We start from the raw sequence: 26,550 nt of genomic DNA, 5'->3' as shown, positions 1-26,550 counted from the left end.
GCCAAGAACCCCAGGCCCAGCCCCTCCTGGAAGATGCGGGAACACTGTGGCCCCGAAGGGCGCTGGGGACTGCACAGTCTCAGAGTATCCAGATCCCAGCCCTGCACCCTCTCCGCAGGGCACAGGTTCGCTCCGACCCGCATCCCCAAGGGCAGTCCCCAGACACCCTCGGCAAAGACGGGAGGAAACGCTAACAATAAGCATCTGTGAGACCTTTTTTTTTTAAAGCAACTTACTGAAATCAGAATCACGCAAATTAAAACAACAATGAAAATACATTCCACTGCCTCCCAACGCACCCAGATTGGCAAAAGTGCAAAAGATGTTAAAGACTGACACCAGCCAGTGTTGGCTATGGGTTGGAATGTGTAGAGACAGGCATTCACACTGGGCAACTATGAATTGCTACATCCTTTTTGGAAAGTAATTTGGCAATATCTATTAAAATTAAAAATGTTTGTACTCCATGACCCAGCAGTCCCACTTCTAGGAATCCAGTCTATAGAAAGGTCTGTCGTTTGTAGTTTGTAGAGAGATGTGTAGTCTGTAAAACCACGCAAACAAGCCTGGATATAACTCGATGCCCATCACTTGGGGACTGGTAGGGGCAGGAATACGTCCCCAGTGTGGAATAGTGCAGCTATTAAAAAGAGTGAGTTGGAACTTGTGTGGTTAATATCCATCACATGTTGTTTCCTAAATAAAGCAAGAAAAAGAGGAAACTCTTATCTATGTGCATATTTAAACAAAACCCCCCAGGACTGCACAGTGAGCTCCGTGGGCAGCAAGATGAATATTGCGCTGCTGAGGGGAAGCCTGGCCGGGGGGCACGCGGCAAGCGGACCGCCACCAGAGATGGGCGCCCTGGGGACAGGGGCCCAGGGAGGAATTCCAGTGTGTCTGCTTCCGAAGGCACTGGAGCAGACCCAAAGGACCGGCAAGTCTGCTCACCTCCTCTTCGGTGCACGTCAAAGGGCGTGGAGCTTGCCTGGCGGTCCTTGTGGTCACTCCTGAAAGGATTCCTGTTCTTTGCTTGCTCACCTGGGCGTGCTTCGACCTGTTCACAGTCAGCGTTTTCTCAGACCCATAAAACAAACTGAGGTAAAAAGGCAAATACCCAGGCTGGCCAGACAGCAGGTGTCCCTTAAGCCTGGAATGCCTGTACTCTGTCCCCTGCAGCCTGTCCCCAGTTTTAGAACTATCTACAGTGGCCCTCCCCGCCCCCAAAGGCCCTCCCCGCCCCCAAAGGGCTCAGGTTTCGGTTTCTAGAGAGTTGCTAGCCCTGGAGGCCCACTTGGCTTTCAGACCCCAGGGGGTGGGGTGGAGGCAAACTGGGCTTCCTCTTTATCCTCGGCCTCTGCAGCCTCTCAGAAGGCTGCCCCTCCCCCACCCTCAGGCAACCAAGGTCCTGACCCTCTGTGGGAGGTGGGCGAAGGGAAGGACCCCTGCTCCTCTCTCCCTCCATAAGCAAGGTCCACACTGGAAAGGTGAGGTCCAGAGGCTTGGGGCTGCTTTGGGCTGCCTTGCCCAGGGACAGGGCCTGGTAATGCTCCTGCCTGGGACTCCAGCAATCTTCAGACTTCAGATGTGATTTTCCCCATTTTGCAGATAAGCAAAAAGAAGATGAGAAGGTGGGTGACAGAGAGTCCAGGTGAGACGCCCAGCAATCTCTCAGTGATCCTGGAGTGCCTGGCCCTGGGTTTAACTTGATTCAGGGTCCACCCTGGGGACCCCCAGTAAGCCAAACCTAGGCTGGACTCATACTGACAATTCAAGGGGTCAACAGCTGTGATGGGGAAATGGAAAGGGGCTCTGAGGACCTTATGGCCAAATATCAGAGTAAGGCCCCTTACTAGGCAGGGACTGCTTGGGATCCTGTGTGGTCCCCAAGCACAAGAGCAAGGCTGGCAGGCCCTGGAGAGTGCAGGTCTCCACCTCAACCAGAAAAACACTGCCCCCAGCTGACCGGGCCCTGTCTGTGGACCCTCCACTTTCCCCAGGGCCCACAGGAGCTGGTTTGATGGCGTCTGGGCCAGAAGCCGAGTGACATCATCCAGCCAGTTTATGGCCCAGGTTCCTCAGAATTCACACCTGGTCACACATTAACCATTCAGCCCTGGAGGGGGAGGAGAGACTCAAAGAAGTCCCAGAACTTTCATCCACAGAACATGGCCCCACTGAGTAGGGAGGGCACAGGGCCCCAGGCAAGCTCTATGCTGGGCAGGCAGAGGTGGGCCAGGTGGGACGGCAGGGCCAGGCTCCAGGCAGGAGACTAGAGGCCATCCTTGGAGTCTGTGCTCAGAATGCAGCCAGAGCAGGCATGCTTCCCCCTGGTGCTGTGTCCCTGAGCTCTGCAGACCCTAAAGAGGAAGTTGGTCAGTCAGGAGAGGAGCAGGCACTGCCTTAGGGTCATAGGGCACAACGGGGTAGGAAGTTGGGCTAGTCAGAGAGAAGGGAACCTCAGGTCACCTGATCCCTGCCAGGGATGTGGGCAGAGTCAGCCTCCCCCAGTAGGCGTCCTCAGTTTCTCCCTCTACTCAGGGTGACCCTGACCCTTTTTCCCAGGGTCTCCTTCCTGCCTGTTCACCATCTTTAAGTCTGCCATTGGTTTCCTGAAGCCAGGTTTACTGGCTTTAAATCCCAATCCCACTTTGGCCTCATTAGCTGTGTGGCCTTAGGCAAGTTATTTAACCTCTCTGAGTGTGAGTTTCCTTGGTTGTAAAGTGGTCCCTCCCTCATAGGACTGGGAAGAGGATTCAATGTGATGACAGCTGGGCTTATATAGCATCAGTTCTTGTTAGGAAAACCCTATCATACCAGTTGCCCTGGGCAAGCCATCCACCTGACCTGGGTAATCAGTGGGGGTGACCTGGGGGAGGCCTATGCTGAGGACTCAGGCTGAAGGCTGGAGCAGGCTCAGCTGGAGCAGATGGGCAGCTCTGGGAAGTCTGTCTGGAGAAGAGGGCACTGGAAGATCTGGCCAGCCAGTCATAGGCAGAGAGTCAAGTGGGAAGTCGGACCACAGGAAACCAGCACCAAGTCACTAAGTCCTAATTTAGGCTCTTGGAAGGCACCCAGCCTCAGCTTCACAGTACAGCTGAGAGGCTAGCGAAGAGGAACCCCAGGAGAAGTGGAAAGTCAGGATCTCCCAGGGGAGCAATTAGGGGATGATTCACCAAGGGAGTGAAGCAGAGACCCCTGGAACAGAGGTTGGCAAGCTGTGGATGGAGCTGTTTTGTCCGAATGTTGACAAGCTGGAAGCAGGGAGGCCATGATGAGCTACATAGACAGCTGGTGGCCAGAGCACTGGCCTCACAGGAACATGAACCCACAGAGAGCGGGAAGCTACCAACGGCCCCTCACCTTCTTACCTCTGGGGCTCCCAGACCTAGGCACAGCCAGGGTAGGGGCATTGAGGGGCTGAGCTTAGGCACCTGGGTTTCCAGCATGGACTTGGACTCTGAGGGGTCCCTGACAAGGGCCAGTCACTCTGGCCAGTCCTGGCCCCACAGGAGGGAGAGTTCAGAGTTCCCCATAAGCTGGCAGGCTCTAGGATGGGGCTAGCTCTGCAGGAACCTGGCCACTTCCACTCTGCCAGGCTGGAGCAACCAGGGCCTGGCGGATGTTAGCTGGCCTTGGGTTAGATCCCAGGCTAAGACCCAGGGTCGCTAGGTTCCTGGGATGGTGTGTGTCTATCTCCTCCAGCCCCCAGGGCTGACGGGACACGCCATGGCTGCAGGGGGCGGAGTGCAGGAGGAAGACAGTCTTTGTCCTCTGTCCCCCTCCCTTCTCCACAAAGGAACTGGCTCTGATTCAGCCCTGCTGAGACAGAATAAAGCTGCTGCTTCCCTTTTCTGGTTCTGCCTTCCAGCTGCCCCGCCCCCAGGCCCCTGCTCAGGCCTCTTGACCTGTTCTCACCAACCCCAAAGTAGGCCCAGTTCATCCAGCTCTCATTGTGTACTGGGTCCCAGGAGCGGACACATAACTGCCTCCCTCCTGGAAACAGAGAACGTGCCCCTGCATGGGAGGCAGAGCCTAGGCCCTTGGACAGACCCTTCCAGACCATTTCCTGCACCTCTGGGCTGAGGCCGGCCGAAGCCTCCTGGGACGACCCTCTGACCTGCGATTCCATTTTCTGGAATACATCCTGGAGCCCAGTCAGGGGGGTTCCCAGGAGAGTTTGCAGTGACAAAGCGTCCGTGGCAAAGTGTCCTGGGCTACTGGCCGTGGGCCGGCCATCCCTGGGACTCCAGAGCTGTCAAAAAGGGTGCGTTACGGAGCCCTGGCTTGTCCGCGCCCGCGGCAGCGTGGCCGAGGGAATGCTGCCACTTCTAGGCAGTCTTTTGCTAGAGTTTCTATAAACAAGGAGGGAGCCGAGCGCTCCGAGCGTGGGAGGGGCAGCCCGCGGGTCCCGGGATCCCGCGCGCCAGGGCGGGGCGCCGTGACGTCATCGTCCGGCGCCTCGAGGGTCGGAGCCGGAAGCGCCGTGGCCGCTGTCGCGGAGCCGCACGCGAGGCCTACGGGAGCGGAGCCTGGGGAGCGTCGCGGGTGAGACTTCGCGGGGCCGCGGTGGCAGTGCGCGGGTGGGGGAGGCCCAGAGGGCTCGGCGCTTCCCTCCAGCCTCCCGTGGACCGCCTCCAGCCCGGGCCCTGCGCGGCCTGATCCGCCCCAGCTTCTGCGCGCCCCAGCCAGTGTTGCGTTTGCTGCCCGCTGCGCGTCCCCAGCCTGCTTGGGCACCCTTACTTCTGCACCCCCCTGCCACGTGTCACCCCAGAAGCCCTACTTGAGGGAGATTGGGAAGAGGGGGGTTTCCACGGACTAGAGCCTGGTCTGGAGGTGATCTCACGGACCATTAGCTGCTCCGTCGCCTGTGTGTCCGGTCGCTGATCTCACACCTGGAGAATGGGAGCCAGGTTCCTGGAGAAGAATGATGAGTGTCTTTATTTTGTGGGAGTCCTTGGGTCCATCTTCTGCCATTTCCCGGCCTCGGTCTCTCCATCTGTAATTTGGGCTGATAGCTTCTGTCTCATGACCCAGACCAAGAAGGGCTTCAGATGTCCTGCTAGGGTGCAGCCCTATTGGGCTGTCCTGTTGGACAGTACCGGGGACTGAGCCGGCCACCCAGACGGCTCAGTGTCCGGGCCTCACAGCCCTCTACCCAGACCCCAGGTGCACATCCTGCTTCCTGGCATCCTTACATGCTCATGCTCACACACCTCCTCCCAGGTCCCAGGCAGACAGCAACATCATGAGCTTCGTGGCCTATGAGGAGCTGATCAAAGAGGGTGACACGGCCATCCTGTCACTGGGCCATGGTGCAATGGTGGCGGTGCGCGTACAGCACGGGGCACAGACCCAGACCCGGCATGGCGTCCTGCGACACTCAGTAGACCTCATCGGTCGCCCCTTTGGCTCCAAGGTGACCTGCGGCAGAGGTGGCTGGGTGTATGTGCTACACCCCACGCCTGAGCTCTGGACACTAAACCTGCCGCACCGCACCCAGATCCTCTACTCCACTGACATTGCCCTGCTCACCATGATGCTGGAGCTTCGGCCTGGCTCTGTGGTATGTGAATCAGGTGAGTTCTTCGTGATGCGTTGGTTCTACTCTGGTGGAGTAGGGCTTGACCTCCAGACAGCCTCTCCCCTATCCTTTCCGGAGACAGACATGGCTACTCAGTTTCCATTCGAACAGGATTTTTCTGGGGAGTTGTCCTGCCGGGAGTGAGGGCAGAAGCAAGGAAGCCAGTTAGGAGGTTGGTGCTGTAACCTGAGTGTGAGCTGAAGGGCCTGCACCAAGCAGAGCCCCAGAGGAGCTGGTGCCCAGTGAGGGTCCTGCCAGTCTTGGTGGGAGGGGCCACAGGGCCGCTTGGTGCTGACCACGGTGCTGACTTCTGGTCCCTAATCCTGCGCTGACACAGAGGCAGAGGGTGCTGGCCTAGTAGATCCTGCCTGCTGCTAATGGGAGCCCCAGGCCCCGGGCTGAGAATTGCCCCTTCCTAGAGGGAGGACAGGGCTGTTCTGAGGTGCTCACTGTAGGTGGCAAGTCTGTCCCATACTTATCCCCAGCCAGTACCATTGTTGCTGAGCCCAGGGTCTTGGGTGCAGGTGGAAGTGCTTGAAGCCAGCCATTCCCAGCCATTGCGCGCGTGTGCACACACACACACACACACACACACACACACACGCTGGGGCTGCAGCAGGTGGAGGGAGAAGCATGCAGCCTGGCCAATAACAACCCAGGGTCACAAAGAGTTCCCAATACTGCCAACTTTCTGAGAGCTTCAGGCCATCCCATCTGTCTCTGAGCCTCGGTTTCTCCGTGGATAGTTGGATGGTTCCTTGTGCCCAGCCAAGCATTTGACATGGGAAGAGTCAGATACAGAACCTGGGCTGTGGGTCAGAGAGTAGGTGGCGGCTGGGCAGAGGCTGACTGGATGTGGAGGTGCTGGCAGAAGGTGGATGGAAGGACTCGGAGCTGGCTCCATGCCCTGCTGCTCCCCGTGTCCACACTGCCAGGGCCTCGCCACACTTGGGTAAAAAGCGCTCTGTCAGTGGCCATGCTTCAGGGCCCCTTGGATGTGCCGGCTCCCCTTTCAGGAATTGTGAGTATGGCAGTGAACAAGACAGGCCAAGTTCCTGCATCTCCAGGGGGGACCACCCCAGGGGACAGCCCCATGTGACCACTTCAGTGCTATTTACTACTGTGAGGCTTGTGAGACAGGACTGCTTGAGTGAGGGCAACGCAGAAGGGGTCCCCCCAGCTAGAGTGGACGTTGAGTTGAAAATGAGGAGAAGGAGGTACCTACCAAGAGCCAAAGGAGAGTTGTGCACAGGCCCCAGATTAGGGACCAGCAAGGAGGCCAGTGTGGCAGGAGCAGGAAATGAGGTCGGGGGAAATGGGCGCAGCATGGAGGCCGCCAGGAGTCTGACTGCCCTACTTAGGAAGGGAAGCCCAGCCAGTCTGGTGGCTGTTACAGAGCCAGGAGGGAGGGCCTGGCAGGCGGGAGCACGTAGGAAGAGGAGCGGCTCCTGAAGGGGTGGAGAGGTAGGCAGTGGGAGCTCCTGGCGGATCAGATGTGGGACGGGAGAGGGTGGAGGCAAGCGCACCTCCATGGTATCTGGCGGGGGTGGGGGTAGGGCCGGGCCAGGGGCGGCTGTGCACGTGTTAACGCCCAGTGTTGTTCGGGTGCTGGTGGTGAGTATGCAGTGGACACAGGTGGAGGCCTGGAAGGCCTGGGTATCTTCCTCAAGACTAGCACCTGAAACTTTGGGGTGAGGGGAGGTCATGGGGCTGGAGGTGGGGACGCAGGGCAGGTGCTGCAGGTTAGGAGGTGAAGCAGAGGGACAGACCTGAAGGAAGCTGAGGAGTGGCCGGCACGGAGGAAGGAAAGCCAGGAGCTTATGATGTGTGGGGACGCCTCTCTGGCAAGCTGGTTGCTTGTCCCAGTGCTGTGAGGTCAGGCAAGGGCAGAGCTGCACCCCGTGGGGCAGAGTGGGCTGGGGGCAGGGAAGCGGACCCACCTGAGTGGGCTGAGCAGCTGGGATGCTCCAGCCAGCGCCGCACGGGAGGGCTGGTGCCAACCCAGGCCTCTGTCCGCTCAGTCAAGAGCCCTAGGGCCCCTCGGAGCCAGGTCACCAGGCCCCTGGGTCTCATAACAGGGCTTGCTCCAGTGCTGGCCTTGGGCAGGGCTGCCACTCCCCCACCAGGACCCCAGACGCTGAAAAGAAGTGTCCGCCCGCCCCCGCCCCCAGCTCGACACAGCCTCGGGGGCCGAAACCCAGGGACTTGATGCAGTGATGCCCCTAGGGCCACCCGGGTTCGGCCAACCTCGCGGGCCTGTGTGGGTCTCCCTGGGGTGAGGATGAGGGTGTTTCCTGGTGTCCCCAGAAGTCCCTCTGACACCCATCCTGTCCTCCCAGGTACCGGCAGTGGCTCTGTGTCCCATGCCATCATCCGCACCGTTGCGCCCACAGGCCACCTGCACACGGTGGAGTTCCACCAGCAGCGGGCGGAGAAGGCCCGGGAAGAGTTCCAGGAGCACCGCGTGGGCCGCTGGGTGACTGTGCGCAACCAGGACGTGTGCCGCAGCGGCTTCGGCGTGCGCCACGTGGCAGATGCTGTCTTCCTGGATATCCCGTCTCCTTGGGAGGCTGTGGGTCATGCCTGGGATGCCCTCAAAGTCGAAGGTGCTTCCGGGGTTCAGGGAAGGTTGTGACCTGGGGGGACCCTCCTGAGCCTGGTCCTGGCTGTGGATCTTCTGAAGCCCAGAGGCCAGGAACCACCAGCCACACAGCAGCCATGGCCAGGCCGGCTCCCCTTTTGGCCTGAGGTGGTGGGTTGGGCTGGTTGGGGAGTTTTGGGGTGAGGGGGCAGGCACTCAGGGAGTGAGGGCTGGAGAAGGAGTCAGAATTGAGGAGAGCAGCTGGGCCCCTGCTCCTTAGCCTTGACCAACGTCCACCCTGAGGTGGGAGATGTCTGAGGCCCCTGGGGAATGTGGCAGCCCAGCCTGAGCGAGAGGTGGGACCCATACCACAGGGCATGCCAGAGGTCGGGGGTCAGCTTCTGACCCCAGCCCTTCCCTGTGGAGTCTCCCCACCCCCCAGCCACAAGCCAGGCAAGCTGTCCCCTTTTAGGGAGTATGTTGGGTGTGGAGGCAGAAGGTGGGCGCTCCGCCAGGGAGGCGCAGGCGAGGCCCTGGGTTTTTCCCTTTTCTGGAGAAGGAGCCAGCTCAGGCGGCCAGGGCCTCTTCCCCCTCCCAGCTGAGCGGAGCAGTGCGGGGGGGCGGGGGGGCGGGGAGGCAGGCTGCCCAGCGCAGAGGGCTGCCCCTCTGAAAGGTCCATGCTGCAGCCTAGCTCGGACAGCAGGGCAGCAGCCGGCAGGGCCCCTGCTGGCCAGCTCAGGCTGTGCCCTGGACTCCCGCGTCCCTGTTCTCCAACAAGGCGGCCTGCAGCGCCAGGCTCCCCCACACCTCCACACCTCCACACCCTCCAGTTTGCTCCCAGACCTCTTGGGCCCACCTGGTCCAGGGCTACCAGCAGTCCTGGGGAGGCCAGAGCCGGCGCCCAGCCATGGCTGAGCCCAGGGAGTCACACCCCCAGGCCTCTTCCCTGGTGAAAGGCCCTGAGGGGAGCCACACTGCCGTCTGTGGACCCTGTGTCCCTCTAAGCCCCCACTTCTGAGCTCTTTCTCCAGACCTGTTTGTTCTGGGCAAAGAAGCTCCCAGCTTACTTGAGCCTGGCATTTTCTGACAGCCTGTCTGCCTGCTGTGTGAGCCTGGCCCCAGCCCGGGGCAGCCCCCCAGTTCCCTGGATCTCGCACTGGCCGTCAGGCTTAGGCCCTCACCTGGTGGGGCTTCAGTCTCCCCAGCAGTGTGCCTGGGGGCCAGGTCCCCTCTCGGGGGTGGCACTGTGCTCTCTGAGTGGGCATCTGTGAGTTGGCATCAAACTGCATGTACTTGTTCCCAAGCTCAGACCTCCCCACAGGCCTGCCTGGGGGCTCTGTGTCCCCAGGTATGGCTGAGATGGCCAGGCTGAGGGGCGCTGCAGGTGGGCCCTGGTGGGAGGTGGCAGGAAGGGGCTGTTGGCTTCCTCCCCCGCCCTGTCATCCTGCTCTGCTCAAAGTAGACGCCTCCAGTTCCCAGGAGCAGGCAACAGCCTCTAATTTCCTGTGACAGCAGCAACCCCCGCCTGCCTGTGAGCCCTCTTCCTGCCCCCGGCGCTGTACCGTGTCGTTAGAGCTGTTCTGGGTCCAAAGCTCTGGCAGCTGCAGTGCCAAGGCTCCACCCCAGCCCCACCACTCCTGGTCTGGTTGTTTGCCCTGACCTCTGACCTCATGCAAGTCTCGGGTGGCAGTGCCCTCTGGAGGCCAAATGAGACCAGAGTGGTGGGCTTGGTCTGCTGGCCCTTTCCAGATGGCTTCTGCCGTGGGGCCTTTGCCCAGCTCCTGTACTCTGGAGCCCCAGCTCTGCGGCCCGAGGGCTTGTCCAGCCTCACACCCCAAGGTAGGGGTCCAGGCATCTACCCTCACTCTCCCGAATGGGGTTTCTTTACCGGTGCCTGCTCCCAGAGGGACTGGGGGTGGCATGGCCTCTGCCCTCTAGTCCCCAGTCCATGGACACCTGCACCAGGGGAGGTGCCAGGCGCAGGCCACGCTCAGGGAGCCTCTGACCCCCGTGTCCTCCCCACAGGTGGGCGCTTCTGCTCCTTCTCGCCATGCATCGAGCAGGTACAGCGCACATGCCAGGCCCTGGCCTTGCGTGGCTTCTCCGAGCTGAGCACCCTGGAGGCGCTGCCGCAGGTCTACAACGTGCGCACCGTCAGCCTGCCTGCGCCTGACCTGGGAGGCAGCCCAAGCCCTGAGGCCTGCCCCTTCCGCAGTGGCACGCCCATGAAGGAGGCCGTGGGCCACACTGGCTACCTGACCTTTGCCACCAAGACCCCTGGCTAGTAGGCTCCCCCCCACCCCACCCCCGCCAGGAGCTCCAGGGAGTGGGAGCCCCAGGGCCCAGGCCAGGAGGCGTAGCTCAGCCAGAGGTCTCCTTATATGGCCAGCGGATGCCTGCCAGGGCTGTGTTTACAAATGAGTGGTGGGGCGGGGCTTGGGGACCTCCTGGGTGGCCAGAGGGGGGGACAGCCCAGACGGAGGAGCCTCAGCACGGCCTGCCAGCCCCAGCTGTCTGGTCCTCTGGGGAGTGAGGCCTCCCTCCTGAGGCCCTGCCATGCTCACACCCGGCCCTGCTGCTGTTTGCTGCCACTCAGCCCCCTGCCATAGGCCCTTCTGGGCATTGAGGTGAGAGGTGCTGCTGGCGGGGCTCAGGTCTGACCCCTTCCCAAGCAGCGAGTAGACAGTGGGGTGGGGAGCAAAGACAGAGGAGGAACGAACAGTCTTGGACCCCACGGCCTCCCTGCCCACATGGTCCATGGGCCACCTCGGCCCTCCCTAGGCCAGCACCTGGCCTGCCCCAACCCCTCCGTCCTCCCCAGTGCTGATGAGGCCAGGCAAGCACAGCAGCTAGTTAAGGCCGCCCTGCTGTGTGGCCTCGGCTCTGACCCCCACCCCAGCTGGACCACTCAGGCCGTGTGGGAGCGCCCACATCCGCCCTCCTGTTGAAGGAACAGGGAGGGCCAGCTCTGTCCCCTGCCTCACTGCTCCTGTCCCTACAAAGTGCCTGTGAGCCCCAGCAGTCAGGCCCCAGGACGCCAGTGAGCGAGCACACCCAGCACCCCCGGGAGAAGGGCCCGGGGAGGACGATGGAGCGCTTTGGGTGACCCAGCCAGTCCGTCCTGGCTGTTTGACCCCCAGCTGTCTGACCACAGAGCTACTTGGGTGGCCCTACCTCTCAAGAGAGCCCCAGGGTCATGGGGGTGTGTCCAAGACAGAGGGCAAGACACGTGTCACCCTCCAAGCCTGGTCTCCAGCTCGGTGTGACTGGCACCCTGCCTGCAACAGGTGCATGGAGGGCCTGAGCATCTGCCCCGAGCCTCGGCCAGCCACCAGGAGCCTCAGTTTCCCATGTCTGCCTGAGAGCCCCCGGGGTACTGCGCTGGTGGGCAGGAGGGCTGGCCTCCAGCCATGCCTGGTAGAGAAATAAATGCTGCTGCCCCTGCCATGCTGACTGGTCTGCCTGGTGCCCTGCAAGGCCAGACCCTTCCCCCTCACCACTGTCTGGGCTGGACCTCCTTGTTTGTGGCCTCCTCGGCCCTGCCCCTTCTCTCTATCCCAGGGCAGGCACCACAGGGGCCCTGGACTCAAGGACAACAGCCTGGGACATGGTGGACAAAGGCATAAGTGTGTGGCCACCCCTGTCCAGCTGCAGAAAGGGCCACTTGTCCCTGGGAAGGGGGAGGAGAGTCCGAGGGTGCGAGTGTGCGTGCACGCTCCCGTCCAGGGCGCCGGCCCTGCCTCCGTGGCCCGCCTGGCTGCGTGCTCACAGCCTGAGCACTCACAGCCTGAGCATCTGGCTGTTGGCCAGTGCTCCCTGAAGGACCCAGGAGCCATGAAGAACCTCCTGGTAAGACCTGCGGCCCCTCAGAGTCCCTCAGGGGCCCTGGGATGACTGGCTCTTCTCCAGGGCTCCTGTCCCCCCTTCCAGGACTTGGTCAGACCTCTGAGCACATGCCCAGCCTTGGGACAGAGGAGTTACTTGGGTCGGACCGTGGCCTAAAGTAAAGCCCTGTGAATCTGGTGCAGAGCACACAGGCCCAGGCAGCAGGAGCTGTGCTGGGCCCCATTGCCCAGGTGAGGCTGACAGTCTAGACTGTGGCCCTGCAGGTGGGCCTGTGTGAGCTAGAGGGACAGTGGGAAAGCCCAGCCTCACACTCGGGATTGAGGGCGGGGTTGGGGGTCGCCAGGTTAAGGTTGGAGGCCCACTCTTCTGTTCACGGGGCACCTGGTGCAGGGTGGCCCTTAAGCCCCCCGGGCCTCCGGCATCACCCCACCCCAGATAGCCATCCAGGCTAGCACCTGGCCCTGGGCCAGCAGTGAGCTCCTGTGTGTCCTTCAAGGCCCCACTCAGATCTCTTTTCCCCAGCCCCTCCTACCCCCAGGCAGGCGGTGCTGCCGTGCTGATGATGGGGTTCACCCCTGTGGGACTGACCCCGGCCCCAGAGCCCTACAGACAGGAGGGGAGTCTGAGGCCGAGAGGCAGGGCCAGGCCCCTGGCAGGAGAGTGACCCATCGGCACGTTGGCAACAGTCAGCAGCATGGGGCCAGTCACACGGCGAGGATTCACCGGGAATCTCCCCGGCAGTCCTGATGCTCACTCACCTCTGGCCTGTCTTTCCTTGGAAATGCCTGTGCCCTCCGTGCTGCCCCGCCCTCGCCCCACCCTTCCCTAACTGCCTCCCTTGCTGCCCCCACACTCAAGTGGAGCCCCAGAAGGCTCAGGCTCGCCTGTCCCCAGGCCAGAATCCTCCCCCTGGGCTGGGATTAGAGTCGGCCTCCCTGGAAGCCAGCTCCGACCACTCACCCAGGAAGCCCTCCGGCCTTGGACCCCTCGCCCTGGTGGCTGCTGCTCCCACCCTCAGCCACTGGGAGCCTCTGGGGGTGGAGGCTGGCCTTGTGCCCAACCTGGGGTGGCTGGGTTGTGGGTCCCAAAGTGGGTTTTTGGAAGGGTGGTGGGTGGTATAAGGGACACTAGGCTGCCTGAGGCCACACCACGTCTGGGGGAGCGTGATGAGGAGGGGTCTCCCACCCACCTACCTTCCCCTCCTCTCCTCTCTGCTGCCCGTGCCGTGCACCCTCCTGGGATGCCAGCTCTCCTGCCTCTAGCCTTCATGCCGGAGGACGGGCTGTGGGGGACCCCAGGCCAAGCCCAGCCCACTACACGGGGCGTGTAGTGAGGCCCAGAGTAGGTGAGACTCACTGGGCTCCAGGCCTCCCGCCTCCATCTGCTGCCAGGATCCCCTGTGTCAGAGGCTTCTACCTTGTCTTGTACCCTGGTGTTGACCCCAGAGGCCAAAGGGAATGAGAGCTGTGCAGTAGTTAGGAAGGCTTCTCAGAAGAGGTGCTGGCTGTTCAGGGTGTGGAAGGGCTGGTGGAAACTGGAGGACGATGAGCAGGAGGACTCCCCAGCTGGAGGTGGGCAGGAGACCCTCAGGCCACAGGGAGGGGATGGAATATGCCAGTGGGAGGCCTGTTATGTGCAGAGGGTGGCACCCCTGCCTCTTCCCAGGCTGGTAACTGCCTGCCCTTACTTGCAAGGCTGCTCCAAGCACAGGTCAGTCACCAGACCCAGGGCCCCACTATGCCCAGGGGTCGTAGGGCTCACGGGCTAGCCTGGGGGTGTCTTGATGGGGCCTCGGGTGGGAGGGGCCCCAGGGGCAGCCTGCTGGAGGCCTGGGTTCTCAAATCCCCCCTGGAGGGAGCAGCAGGTGGGGGCTGATCGTACCCAGTCCTTGGGACTCTGCTCTCCAGCCCAAGGACTTTCACCCAACAAACATGGGCAGAGCACGTGATGTGCGCCAGGGACCCAGACACTCAGGGCAGCCCCAGCCGCCTTTGATACAGACAACTCAGGAGAGGAGCTCACAGCAAGAACGCAGCAGGGGAAGGGGGTTGACCCCTGTGCGGGTGGTGGGGACGTGGCCCCCGTGGTCACAGAGGGGCGAGGAATCTGGCCCTGATTCCGTGGGCAGCCTGCCCTTGGCAGGGGCAGCCCGACCCTGCTCTGCCCTCGGAAGCTGCGAGCTGCCCGGGCTCAGGCTCTGGGCCCACCTGGTCGCATCCTCGCTCTGGCACTCGGGTGACGGGCACTTCCCTCCTCGTAGAGCTGGGGACAGACCCCTGCCTGCCTGGGGGCTGGGGGCTAAGTGGGAGCATGTGTCGGGCAGTGCTCAGACAGCCAGTGCTCAGTGGCTGTGCCATTGGTGGGGCTCCCACCACCACCGCGTCCAGGAAGTCTCTGCTCTCTGTTTCAGAGTCCAAGGTCAGAATTTGGGGCCACTTCTGGGTCCCTCTGAGAATGTCTTTTGCACTTTGAGGCCCTTGAGTAGCTTTTTCTTCAGGGATGCTTGAATAGTTGATCAGGATGAGAGAGGAGATTTGACATGGAGACCTATATTGAAAATGCAGGTCACCCAGGTACTGCTTACAGTTGTGCAACAAAACTGAAAACTAAGAACATTAGGCTGGACATGGGCAGACGGCCCTCCAGCTGACCTCCACGACTTTCAAGGTAGGCAGGGAGCTGTCACCCCAGACATGCTGCCTAATAAATATCCCCTCACCCCCTAAAACACTCAGAGGCTTAAAGCAGTGAGTTCCTCTCTTGGATTTCTGGTTTGGCTGCCCTTGGCTGACCTCAGCCAGGCCGGTTCACATGTGGGGCTGAGCTAATGTAAATTCCTCTCCCTGGGACCACCACGGGCCGGCCCTGTGCACGCCTCTCCCAGGTGTGTGGCTCAGACGCAGTAGGGGCCCGGGCGAGCCTAACCTTAGTCGGAGGTGCGGGGAGAGCCCCTGCAGTGCTGGGGAGTTGCTGCCTGGCTGCCGGCGTTGGGTGCGAGTGCCAGAAGCAGGGCACGTGCAGTGGGTCCTCAGTGAGCAGGGCGTGGGGCCCCCCTCACCAGCCTGGCCCCCCCTCCCGTCCCCAGTGGCAGGACGAGGGCATTTCAAAGTCAGGGCGCCTCTGAAGCCGCAGCGTTGGCGGGAGGGAATAACTCAGCTCCCACCAGGCTGAGAATAGCTCAGAATTGGGTCACGCTTACTGAGAGCTCTGGTCACAGCCTCCAGCCTTTGAGGATAATCAGCTTTCTCCCCAATATCTATCCCTTCAAAGAGGAGGGCAGACGGGTGTGGGCACCACTTTAGAAGAAACAGAGGGGACAAGGACGGGAGGGGAGTCTGTTATCAGCCGCCAGCCCCCATCCCCCACCGCCTCTGCTCGGCCTGCTGCCCCCTGGTCCCTGGTGGCAGGCCAGCTCTAGCCCGCCTCCCCTGGACGCCCCAAGACTGACCAGCCCTGCCCAGGGTGAGGTGGTGGAAGAAGGCTCCAGGCGCACTTGACGCCACAAGGGCCCCTCAGGGATGGACTTGGGGTGGGGCTCAGCCAGGGACAGGCCTCCCGCCGGTCCCTCTGCTGGCCACCCTCCGGGCCGAGAGGCAGAGTCCCCGGGCTTCCGATCCCAGGTGCCTAGAGTGCGGGGCACAGCCTACCTTCCCACCCTTTACGGGGCTCTTGGAGCCTGGAGTGATAGAACCGCTCTACCTGCATGGGACACTTGAGTGGTCCCCAAAATGTGGTCCATGGATGGCAGCACCCACATATTCAGGGGGTTTGTTAAGAGACAGGCTCTCAGGCCCCATGCAAACCTCCTAAGCAGAAGGTGTGTTTTAGACAGATTCCCCAGGTGATTCAAACAATATGAAAGTTTGAGAAGTACTAGTTTGGCTAATCTTTGTTCCCTCTTTGCCTCAGCCACTAGGAAGCTCAGAGCCAAATTTGCTGCCCATCTGACAAGAGTGTATAGAACTTAACCCTGCTCATATTGTCACCTGGGCATGCTGCCACCAGTGGTACAAGGCCAACTCCGTCCTTGTACCAACACGGTGCGTACCTCTTGTCCAGCTCACGCTCTCTCTCTCTCTCTGTGTATTTATATTCTTTAGTCTGTACAAACCCACAAGGCAGCCCCAGAGGGCAGGGGAGATGGAACCTAAGTATGCCTTGGACCTGCGGCCTTTGTGATTTTGCTTTTGAATTCTACAATTTCCATAATAAAATTATGGACAAAGATGTTCCTAAGCTTTGGCCACAGTATGTTCATGAATGTCCACAGAGCTGAGGTTCTCAAACTGTGGTCCCTGGGCCAGCTGTGTCCTTGTCATCTGGGGACTCCGGACGTGCCTGTTCCTGGCCCCACCCCAGGCCCACTGGTCCTGGAACCCCGGGGCTGCGGGGGCGGCTGAGGGGCCTGCAGGGGAACCAGAGTCTTTCAAATTGCTTTCTTTTATCTCTTCAAACAGGCAGAACACATCTTCATAGCCTTAAGCGGCACAGTGACAGCTCTGGAAGCTTCCAGCACCAGCTCCCTGGCTCTCCTGAGGCTGCGTGTTGCCAACAAGAACTTGGTTTGGCCTCAGCGTGGCTGCAGTGTTTGTGCCGAGTCCCCAGCCCTCCTCCTGGGGTTACTGTCTCCCCGTGTCTCCCTGTGGCCTGGGCGCAGAGTTCCCTGAGCTCCCAGGGCGGGGGCTTGCGAGGCAGCAGGGCCTCTGTGTGAGGACCTCGTCAGGTCCCGGTCTGAGCAAACCAAACGTCTGAAAGCGAGACAATGGGAAATTTGAAGCCTGGGTGGATATTTCGTAGGTTTAAGGAATGACAGCTTTTCTTAGGTGCGCTAATGATACTGTGGCTGGGATCCTCAAAATAACCTGGGTGGGGTGGCAGGGGAGATGAACCCAGGTGCTCCTTCGACCTGCGGCCTGCACAGTTCTGCCTTTGAATTTGACATTTTCCATAATAAGTTTTTTCCGAAAAAAACAAGAAGGAAAAAGGCCCCAGACCCTCTCAACCATTTATTTGCTCGAGACACCCCGGGCAGGGAAGGTGGCAGCCGGAACTCCCTGCCCTCTCAGAGGCCCTCGGCCGCTTCGCCCAGCCTTCCCTTCCAGGGCCGCCGGGCCTGGAGAGTCTCAGCTTCCCGGCAGGTCTGAGGGCGGTCCAGGCACTGGCAGGTGACGTGCCGCGGAGCAGGTGGGGGAGACAGGTCCCTGGTCCCTGGCAGGGGTGGTGATGGCCCGGCCGCTCCCTGCGCCTCCCAGTGCGGATCCGATGGCCACAGACCCAGGAACGCGTTTCTCTGGTTGAGGTTGGCCCTTGGGACCCTCCATTCCTCGGCAGCACAGGGTCGGGGGCGAGCGGGGCGCCACCCCAGAGGAGGTGCTGTCCCTCGGCTCTGGGAGGCAGCCCCTCTTCTGGGCTCTCCAATCTCCCCTCCTCAGACCACCCCCACAGCCCTGTGCCCCCTGTCCCCCAACCAACAGCCTCCAGCAGGCCTGACATCATCCCATGCCCCCTAAAAATGGCTTAGAAATCAGCCTTATTGCAGTATAGTTCACATAGAACAGGAGGCACCCATTTAACCATCCAGCCCAAGGAGTCCTGGACCAAATGTATACACCTGTGTGCCCCCGACCCCCACCCCTTCCCAGGCCATCCCCTGTGTGGCCCCCCCAATCCCCCACTCCTTCCCAGGCCGGCTGCCCAGCCTAGTGTCAGGTAGTTGCTATTGTTCAACACTTGCTGGTACACAGGATCTAGCAGGGAACCAGGGAATGAGACGAGGTCAGACCACGGACTTTTTGTGCTTTCAAGAGAGCACATCAGAGCAAGTAGCCAGCCCATGGCCGTGGGCAGAACCACTCCGCCTGGCCACCCGGGATGCTGGACGCGCAGGACGCTGACAGCTCTGAGCCAGTGGACACACTCGGGGAAGGGGGCCCTGGCCTGCGGAGGCGCGGGCCCTGCCGAGGAATGCCGACTGTGGCTCAGGGGTGGGGAAGCGGGGGCAACCGAGGCTTGTTGCTGGGCTACGGGCACAATGGACATTCCAGGCACCGGGCAACGGGAAGGGGGCCCAGGACCCGGCATCCCCAGCTCTCTCTCCCTCCCAGGACATGAGGGTGTGCTGCCTGCCGGGCGCCTGCCCCACACTGGCCCTAGCACCCTCTGTGACCCAAGTTTGCTAGCAGGGCACCCAGCCAGAGGGTGGCCCTCCCTGCCTGCCACCTCCTGGCTTCTGTCTCCTCTGACTCTGTTTCCTGGCTGGCCCCAAAGTCCCAGGGCAGAGCCCTCACAGGGCCCTGGGCAGAGCTTAGAGGTCTGGGTGGGACCCCAGGCCTCTGCCACCTGCCCCAACCCCAGGCCTTGGGCCCAGCACCCCCAGCTCCAGCCCAGCTTGGAGAACCCCCGGCTGCCCAGTGCCCAGCCCAGCCTTGTCTGTCTGGGGCCAGGTGAGGGCTTCTGTTTGCCCCCTTCAGGCCCTGCTTCCTCCCTTGGTGGGGAGACTGGTGAGAAGCTCTGGGGCTGAGGGCTGCCCGCCGCTGGGGAGGGGCTCGGTGGTCACTGAGCTCCCGGGTCCAGCCTCCAGGCCTTTGCCCTCAAAGCAACCCTCCCTAGCGCCTCAGCCCCAGGACCTCCCTGACCAGGGCATGGGGTTTCCTCAGAGCCACATGGAGAAGTGCCGAGGGGTGCCCAGTCTGCCAGCCCCTCATCACCCCCCACACACAAGCATGCACGTTTGCACACACACACACACACACATGGTGAGTGTACATGCGGGGGGTCATGGGATCCCGGGAGATGCAGGCTTCAGCCTCTGAGGGCAGGAACACCAGCCCCAAAGTCCCTCCCAGGACCATGTCCGCCCCAGGCCAGGGAGCAGCTGCCTGCCCCCTCCGGCTGCCTCCCGACACCTCAGGCCTGCCCTTCTGGTAGCCTGCCACCCCTGCCTGTCCTGGGGACCCACACTCCCCACCAGGCTGAGCCCCCACAGCCGCCCTGGGCCCAGCATGGCATCTGGGGTGTGGTGTGCACTCCAACAGGTGCTGTCGCTTATCAGGAGCAAAGCCAGGAGAGGGGGCTGCTTCTGTCCCCCCCCTCTCAGGGAGGCAGCTCAGGCCTCCCCAAGGCTGAGCTGGGGCCCCACGGGGTTTCTGCTAGGCTGAGAGCAGGGGACAAAGAGGCAGCTGCCAGCAGGGCAGGGTAGGGGGGCCATGGCCTTTGTGTGTGCGCCCAGCCCCTCCTGGTGACCTCACTGCCGGCCATAGAAGGGCCCTTTCTTCCCAAAGGCGGCCGTTGGAAATCCGCCTGGGGACAAAGCCACTGCCAGGCAGGGGACCAGCTAGTGGCCAGCCCCCTCATGGCATAAATTAGGCGGGGGCTGTGGTGGGGGCGGGGAGGGCATCTGCAGCCGGAGCCTGGAGCGGCACACACATGGCTGTGTCCACGTGAACAGGAGCCACCCTGGCCCCCACTTACATAGGGGCGATGAGCTGCGCCCCTCCAAGTGTCATTCAGCGATTTGTCCTGCTCCATTCATTCCACAGAGGGCCCCTGGGCCCCGCAGGAGGGAACGACTGGGCAAGGAGCGGGGCTCACCGCCCGGGGGGATAGAACAGCCTAGAGCAGGGCAGGACGGCGAGCGGCTCATCTGCACACACTCGCGCCCACAGCTGCGTCTGTCCCTGGGCAGACCGAGGCCTAGCATGTGCCCAGGTCTGAGGTCACAAGCAGGCCCATGAGCCTGGCTGGATCTCCAAATGAAGTCAGGAAAAAATAGGGGTTTTGACGCCTGGTGTCGGGTGACGGCCACACCCTGCAGAGCCGAGGGCCTCCTGTCCCCAGGGCCTGGTGCTCCACAAAGCACCCTCACAGCCTTGCTGGCCCTTGGCCCGCCTTTCTTGGGACTCCAGCCCTGCTCCAGAGATGCTCCTGTGTGAGACCCTGCTGAGCTGGGGTGGCCAATGGTGGCTGATAGCGGCAGGGCCATGTGGTCATCACACAGGTCCAGGCAGCACTGGCCACCCAGGGAGTTCCTTGGGCTGGCCCAGGGATGCTGGGCTCCCTTCTGATGGCTTGCTGAGCCCCCTAGACCCTAGAGTCCCCATCGGCACAGCCCCGGGTGTGCCAGGGCCCCAGGCCAGGCAGGCTTCCCGCAGGTGGGGTCAGCGGCCCAGAGCTGGTCCCAGAGGTCAGGCTGGATGCGGGAGGCAGGCACAGGCGAGCTGGTGCTGCCAGCAGGGCTGCGTGTCAGGTGCGGGCCCCCCTCAGAGAATGACGCCCGGCCCCACATCCCGGCCAAGCTCACGACGGAGGCCGAAGGGCATCTGAGGGGGCGAGGGTCACCGGCCCCCGCGGGCCTGTCTCATGAGGGGTGCATGGGCAGCGTGGGGACCTGTCCGCAGTGTTCCTGGCTGCCCCTCCCACTCAGACACTGTCTGGCCTGGCCTAGGCCTTTGGTCGGGGTCACAGAGCCCTTTGGGACTGGCAGTTGCCCCAGCAGCACAGAGACCCCAGATTTCCGGGGCTGGAAACTTCCAAAGCCCTTGGGAAACCACTGGGTTCACAGCCCACCAGGAGCCAGAGAGGGAACTTAGGTGGCTGAGCACCTACTGGGTACTGGACATTTCTGTAGCCCCACTCCGTCTATAGAGGAGGAAACAGTCCCCACAGGCCCGGGCCAGCATCCATCCAGCTCCCATGGTGGGCAGGGAAGCCGAGGGAGGGCCCCAGAGGGCTGGGGCACGTGACCCCCAGGAGCAGAGGGGCGGGGCGGGCGTAAGTAGGCCAGCCTGTGCGCCCTGTTGCCATGGGGCCGCTGCTGCACAGGCCTCCTTCTGGGCCCTGTTCCCGGGACACCAGGCGTCCCTCCCATCCCAGTAAGGGGCCGCTCCCAGCCTCCAGGCCCCCCACCGTGCTCACCTGCAGGCCTCGGGGGGACTGTGCGAGTATCTCGGCCCCACCTGGTTACACATGCATGGTGTTCAGCGGCCCTGCATCTCAAGTCCCTGAGGGCTTCGTGTTCACCCCAGGAGGGCGGAACCCCAGGAGGGCAGAGCTGAGCCTCCGAGGCCTTGGCGGGGACAGCCTCACCGTATCCACCTGCGCGTGACAGGGAGACGGGCGAGGGGCTCTGCAGGCCCAGGATTCAGGGGACACAGTGGCCTAAAGGGGACACATGAGCATCACCGAGTTCAGAGGGGGCCCTGAGTGTGCAGGGGGAGCCTCAGGGCTCCTGCCCACCGGGCAGCTGCTGGTGCCCTGGGGCTCTGTGTGCCTCACTGGACTCAGCCCCAGACGACAAAGTAGGGACCACTGCCGACCTCTCGGGCAGAGCAAGGCGCACTGGTGGGCAGCTGCCCTGCCTAAGGCCTGGGGCACAGAAGGGCCCTGGGGCCCAGCTTGACACCCTCGTGCTGCAAAATTGATGTCAAAGGACAGAGTCTGGGTGTTAGGGGAGGTAAGCTGACCCTAGCATCCCTGAGCCCCTGCCAGTGAGGACCCCACCAAAGGTGGCAGGGAGAGAAGCAGAGCCAGGTGCCTTCCTGGGGGGGCATCTGGGGGAGGAGTCCTGGGCTCCTTGCTTGAGGACACCCAGACCCCTTCAGGGTCACAGCTGGGCCCCTTGATCCCCCGCCTCAGCCTCCCTGTCTGATAACACAGGGTGGCCCCAAAGTCTACTCGAGTCTGTGTGGGACTGGCTCCTGAGGGGCAGGAGGGCATGTGGGAAACAGGACAGCCCCCTTTCCAACAGGGGCGCCCCAACTAGTGATTGTAACCATGCCTGCTGGTGGCTGCACCCTTCAGCGCCTCTGTCCTCCGGGGTTGGTAGGTCCATTAGAATCCCAAGGCTCCTGGTTAAGGCCCTGGATGCTCAGCAAAGCCGACCCTTCAGTAAAAAGGTCTGGGACGAGGGCCTGAGAGCACCCGGGCTTACACACGGGGTCCCACTGTGCATGGCTTCCCTCCGAGGCGCCCGCTACCTGGCAGGACAGCCTCCCCAGCCCAGCACCCAGGAGGCATGTAGTGTGTCTGTGGCATGGAGCTGTGTCAGGCATGCCCACAGGTGCTCTCAAAGGCGGGCCTGGCACAGAGCAGGAGGTGCTGGGTGCTAAGAGACCCCCGAAGCTCCCTTGGGCAGGGGCTTCACGGAGGGTGGGGGGTGGGCCGGAGCGGGACGTGCTTGGGGTCACAGGTCGCAGCGGGGACGGCCATGGTCCCGGGGCTGCTGCTGCCCAGGCTTGCCACCTGCCTTGCATGGTGATAGGTGCCCTTTGCCTGGTGCATGGTCACCTGAGCTGTCCTGCCTGCTGCTGACCCTACAGTGCAGTGGGGGGACCCCACTGGCCTGGGACAGGCCCTGGGAGACCTGCTAGGGAAAAGTAGCCCTGGAAGATGGGGCGTGGCGGGGCTCCTTGTGCCCAGGAGCACCAGGGGAAGCCCAGCCTCCCTTCTCACTGTACACAGTAACCTTTCCTGCCCCCGAGGGCCCAGGCCCTGGCACAGGCCCCACACTTGCTTTGGACCTTCCAGCTCCTTCCTTCTCTCCAGCTTCCATGGCCATTCTCGGCCCTCCCGCCCTAGACCTCAAATCGCAGGAGCCCCGGTGGGACTGAGGCCCGAGAATGGGATGGTCACCATCCAGCTCCGGGGGGCATCCCTCCCAGGCCAGCGCGCCACAGAGCCGCGAGGGTCCAGTGGGGAGGTGTTTGCAGGAAGTGGCTTTGGCTTGGGCATGAAGGTTGGGCACAAATTACCAGGGACCACCCTCTTACCTGCCAGGGCACAAGGCTCTACCCCGATGGCGTGTGCCAGGTGGGCTGTTGGTGGGTGGCCAGCCAGGACCTGAGACGACCCAACCCGAAGGGAGAGTCACAGGTTGCAAGAACCGCAGGCTTGACCCAGACCCTCGACTGTGAAGCGATCAAGGAGCCCAGCACAATGACCACGCACCGCTCCGGGGCAGAAGCCACAGCCCGGCGGCGCCGCGGCCAGCTGCCCACCACCGTGAGGGCGGTGCGCCCGGCAGGGGCCCAGGCAGACACTTCGCAGCCACCCTGCCGGGCTTCTGGCTGCTCCTTCCGCCCTGGGAGGTGCCGAGCGCCGCAAAATTGGGCCGCGGGCGCCGCCTGGCGGCCGTCGCTCCAAAAAACCATACACGTCGGGCTCAGGAGACACCCAATGTCAAGGGACCCCCGCGCGCCACGAAGGCGCCACCGCCCAGGCCCGGCTGGGTGGAAGGCCGGATGGCGAGGCGGGCCTGTTGGCCTCCCTCTCCACCCCGCCTAGTAGGTCCTGCACACAGTGGGGCGCAGACAGGCCTCTTGGGTCTCACCTGGAGGGACCCCCTGGGGCACCTGCCCGGGCACAGGCCTAGCATCTGGATGGACACCCACGGAAGTAACCAGCCCAGACCTGGTGGAGCTGCAGTGGCCTGGACCACATGAGGGAGCCTCCCCAGGAAGGGGCCAGTCCCAAAGGGCCGCTTGTACCTGACTTTCTGTTCTAGGAGAGTCTCTGGCCCCGGATGCAATCCTGCCCCCACCCAGGGACCCACGGCCCCTCTTGCAGCCAGCTAGGCCCCGTGGGAGCCAGCCCTGCACATTCTCTGGCCCCCACCTGGCCCCAACCACAGGGGCCGCTGCACCTCAGGGTAGTCGTGTTGATGGAGGACACCTGCCTTTCCTCTGATGGCTGGGTTGGGGGTGAGAGCAGGAAGATGCCTTTTTCTGGGAAGATGGACCCAGGCCTCCCAGAGAAAGTAAGGCCGAGGGTCACCCAGAGTGCTGGACCTGCCTGAGTCAGCATTTGTGGAGGGTGACATAAGCCTGGCAGATGGTCCGGGACAAGACCTCAGGCCCACAAGCCAGCAGCCAGGTCCCTCACCCCCAGCCTGTGGGTATGGCTGGCCTCTGTGCCCATCAGATTCTTTGCATCTTCAATAATTTGCTCTTTTTGTTATGTAGCTAGACCCAGGGGTTCTGTCACTTGCATTGCTTTTGTGACCCTGTTCTCGTGACTAGTCTCTCCTACTGTCAGACAGTCCCCCCCCTCTGGTGCCGCCCTCACTGCCTCCCCAGATCCTCTCCCTGGGTCCCACACTCTGCCCCTCTCCTGGTGTCCTGCCCTCCCTGCTGGCCCCTGTCCCTGTCCCCCTTGCTCCCAGTTCAGCCCCCATCACTGCCACCAGGGTGAGTAAGCAACAAAGCACCTAGTCCTGGAAGGCCCAGATCCCGCCCCGGTGCTCCAGGGCACCCCCCCAGATCCCTGGCCCCCCGTTCCCCCCACTCCGTCCCCTGCTCCCTGCTAAGCATGCCTGGCACCGGGCTCTGGGCCTCCGGGCCTCCGCACCTGCTGCTCCCTCCCTGGGAGGTCTCCCACCTGGAGGGTTCAGGTGTGCCCCTAGAGGGGCATTCTTGGACTCCCCAGCACAGGTGCCCCACCCCAGGAGCACACATTTGGGGTACACGCACACCCTGTCTCCTAGCACGATCCTTGTCACACCTGGGCTATATGATTCACTACCCTTGTCTGCCTTCTGCCTGGACATGGGGACACATCTGGGGCTGCCAATCCCTCAGCCTGCAGGACAGCGGCCCATGGAAGTTTGCAGGTGGAGCATAGGAGGCCCTCCCTGACTCTCCTGCCCCTTGGTAGCCCTTCTGCCAACTCCCATGATTCATACTGTCTCCATTCATTCATTCATTCAACAAGTATTTATTGGGTGAGCCAGGTGCTGTTCTAGGTACTGAAGATGTAGGAAGAACAAAGTCCCCTGTCTTCCTGGTTGGAGACGGTGAATGGTCCCGCTGTGGATCCCCTGCGGATGGCGGAGCGGGACTGGACCAGCTGCATGGGCTGATCTGGCGGCCAGCACTCGCTATTGGTTCACACTGCGTTCTGCATTCACGTGGTCCATTCTGAAGCCAGGGGTGGCTGCTGGCTGCTCAGAGGTAGGCCTGGATGTGCTGAGGACCCAGGAGCAGCGTGCAAGCTGGTCCCTTCTGCAGGGACAGCCATCAGGAGGCCGCCTTTCCACCTGTGACCAGGCAGCAGGGGGCAGTAGTTCTGTCCTGCACCCTCCCCAGGGAACCCAAGTGACCCGAGGTGGAGAGGGGGAGGCCTAGCCAGGAAGATGAAGGGACAGGGGTGGCCACAGTGTGCTGTGGGGGCTCCTTTGTGTGGGAGCCGCCCGTGTCCCTTCGGCTTCTCACCCAGCAGGGTGCTCAGCCAAGGGCAGCTGGTTGGAGGTGGAGGGGGCAATGAGTTCACCTGACTTGCCCTCCCACCATGAGGGCCTTGGTACAGGGCACGTCCAGTCCCACCCAGGGGGCAAGGTGGGCATAAGGTGAGTCCCTGACAGGATGCCAAGATCCTGGCTGCAGGTAAGTGGACCAAGGTCCTTTGAATCCTGATAAGCAAAAAGGCAGCTGACTTTAAACTTTATGAAGCATCTAAAATCTGAGATTTCCTGTTCACTTACTCAATAAGTTGTTTTGAATATAGATTATCGGCCAGGAGCAGAGGACACTATTTCTGAAGAGGAGTTCACCCAAAGCTGTCTGTTTGCCACTTGTTGCCAGGGCCTGAGGCTACAAGGATGAAGAGATGGTTCTGCCTTTAAAGGCACCTTAGCCTGGGGAGGGAGTGACAAATGAGCTGGTGGGCCCTGAGAGCCATCAGGGGAAGGGGCAGGCACAGAGCGCTGGGTGGGAAGGCTTCCGGACGCAGGCGGCAGAGCCAACATAGGCTGGGCAGAGCCACTCAGGACCACCCAGCTCCATGTCCTGGGTGCCCTGGGGGACGAGGGAGGACCATCAGGTCGGAGAGAGACTAGCAGTGCTTGTTTGGGAACCAGGTGTCTGCAGGGAAATGGTTCAAGAGTTTAAAGGGTTACCACACAGATTAAACCAGCCATTTGCTGCCACCACAGAGTGAAGAAGGTATAGGACAATACAGAGCTGCTCACATGGAGTCTCCGGCTGCTGGCAACTTGGAAAGATCTCCAAGTCCTAGGAAGGGGAATAGCGACTTCACTCTGGGGGTAAGTTGAAAGGATATACCTTTTCCAGTTAAAATTCACAACTGAAAGACTGGCACAGAGTAAGATGCTGGTCTATCAAGACTATTTCTCGTAACGTTTTCCATTAAAAGGGACTTGTGGTTTACTGATGTTTGGAACTCAGTGAGATTCCACTTCAGCCGCCTGGACTCCAGCCTGAGCTCCCAACTGCTCCTCCAGGGCCAGCAAGTGTGCGAGCTTCTATAGAGCTCGATGCCCAGACTGCACCCCTTCCAGGAGCGCAGACCTCTGTGGGCAGGAGCACGCCCTCCCGGCGGACTGCAGGGGCCTGTGCGGCTTCCTGCTGTCCGAGACTGAGCGCTTCTGCCTTTCCTATTAGCCGTGCGGCCTCTGGCTGCTGCTTGGGTGTGATCTTGAGTGTGCAAATCACTTGTGAAATAGAGGTGGTGCCCAAACCTGCCTCAGAATGGTTCCGAGAATGAAACATGCATGTGAAATGTTTGTACAGGGCCAGGCACATAGGAA

At 61.9% G+C, this 26,550-nt stretch overlaps 2 protein-coding genes and 2 long non-coding RNA genes across 9 annotated transcripts; 1 reads left to right on the top strand and 3 right to left on the bottom strand.

The window, feature by feature from the left end:
- Positions 1 to 581: 581 nt before the first annotated feature.
- Positions 582 to 4,289, bottom strand: LOC130679444 (uncharacterized). Its single transcript, XR_008992382.1, has 3 exons — positions 4,121 to 4,289; positions 952 to 1,057; positions 582 to 696 (listed from the first exon to the last, which is right to left on the bottom strand). It is a non-coding gene; the product is annotated as an uncharacterized LOC130679444 (long non-coding RNA).
- A 140-nt stretch (positions 4,290 to 4,429) lies between these two features.
- TRMT61A (tRNA methyltransferase 61A) lies at positions 4,430 to 16,487 on the top strand. Of its 6 annotated transcripts, none has more exons than XM_036882199.2 (5): positions 4,430 to 4,548; positions 5,227 to 5,579; positions 7,978 to 8,190; positions 10,191 to 10,449; positions 15,921 to 15,942. In XM_036882199.2, exons 2-5 carry the CDS (start codon positions 5,249 to 5,251, stop codon positions 15,925 to 15,927), a joined length of 810 nt encoding a protein of 269 aa, XP_036738094.2. In that variant the 5' UTR covers positions 4,430 to 4,548; positions 5,227 to 5,248; the 3' UTR covers positions 15,928 to 15,942. The 6 variants fall into 6 exon arrangements, 5 of the variants coding, with proteins under 5 accessions (XP_036738094.2, XP_057344094.1, XP_057344091.1 ...); XR_005024152.2 differs by lacking the exon at positions 15,921 to 15,942 and adding an exon at positions 11,453 to 11,610 and having other exon boundaries at positions 4,433 to 4,548; positions 7,924 to 8,190; positions 10,191 to 10,792; XM_057488111.1 differs by lacking the exon at positions 15,921 to 15,942 and adding an exon at positions 16,469 to 16,487 and having other exon boundaries at positions 4,433 to 4,548; positions 7,924 to 8,190.
- On the bottom strand, positions 5,540 to 7,896 carry LOC130679443 (WAS/WASL-interacting protein family member 3-like). The gene is made up of 2 exons (XM_057488114.1): positions 6,810 to 7,896; positions 5,540 to 5,715 (listed from the first exon to the last, which is right to left on the bottom strand). Exons 1-2 carry the CDS (start codon positions 7,288 to 7,290, stop codon positions 5,648 to 5,650), a joined length of 549 nt encoding a protein of 182 aa, XP_057344097.1. The 5' UTR covers positions 7,291 to 7,896; the 3' UTR covers positions 5,540 to 5,647.
- Positions 16,488 to 17,649: 1,162 nt separating the features above from the next.
- On the bottom strand, positions 17,650 to 23,078 carry LOC118910766 (uncharacterized). Its single transcript, XR_005024154.2, has 3 exons — positions 22,778 to 23,078; positions 20,925 to 21,167; positions 17,650 to 20,233 (listed from the first exon to the last, which is right to left on the bottom strand). It is a non-coding gene; the product is annotated as an uncharacterized LOC118910766 (long non-coding RNA).
- Positions 23,079 to 26,550: the final 3,472 nt, after the last annotated feature.

The sequence above is a fragment of the Manis pentadactyla genome, chromosome 11, assembly GCF_030020395.1.
Source record: "Manis pentadactyla isolate mManPen7 chromosome 11, mManPen7.hap1, whole genome shotgun sequence".
Classification (NCBI taxonomy): Eukaryota; Metazoa; Chordata; class Mammalia; order Pholidota; family Manidae; genus Manis; species Manis pentadactyla.
The sequence above is the reverse complement of the archived record's forward strand: the minus strand, read 5'-3'. Positions and strand labels throughout refer to the sequence as shown.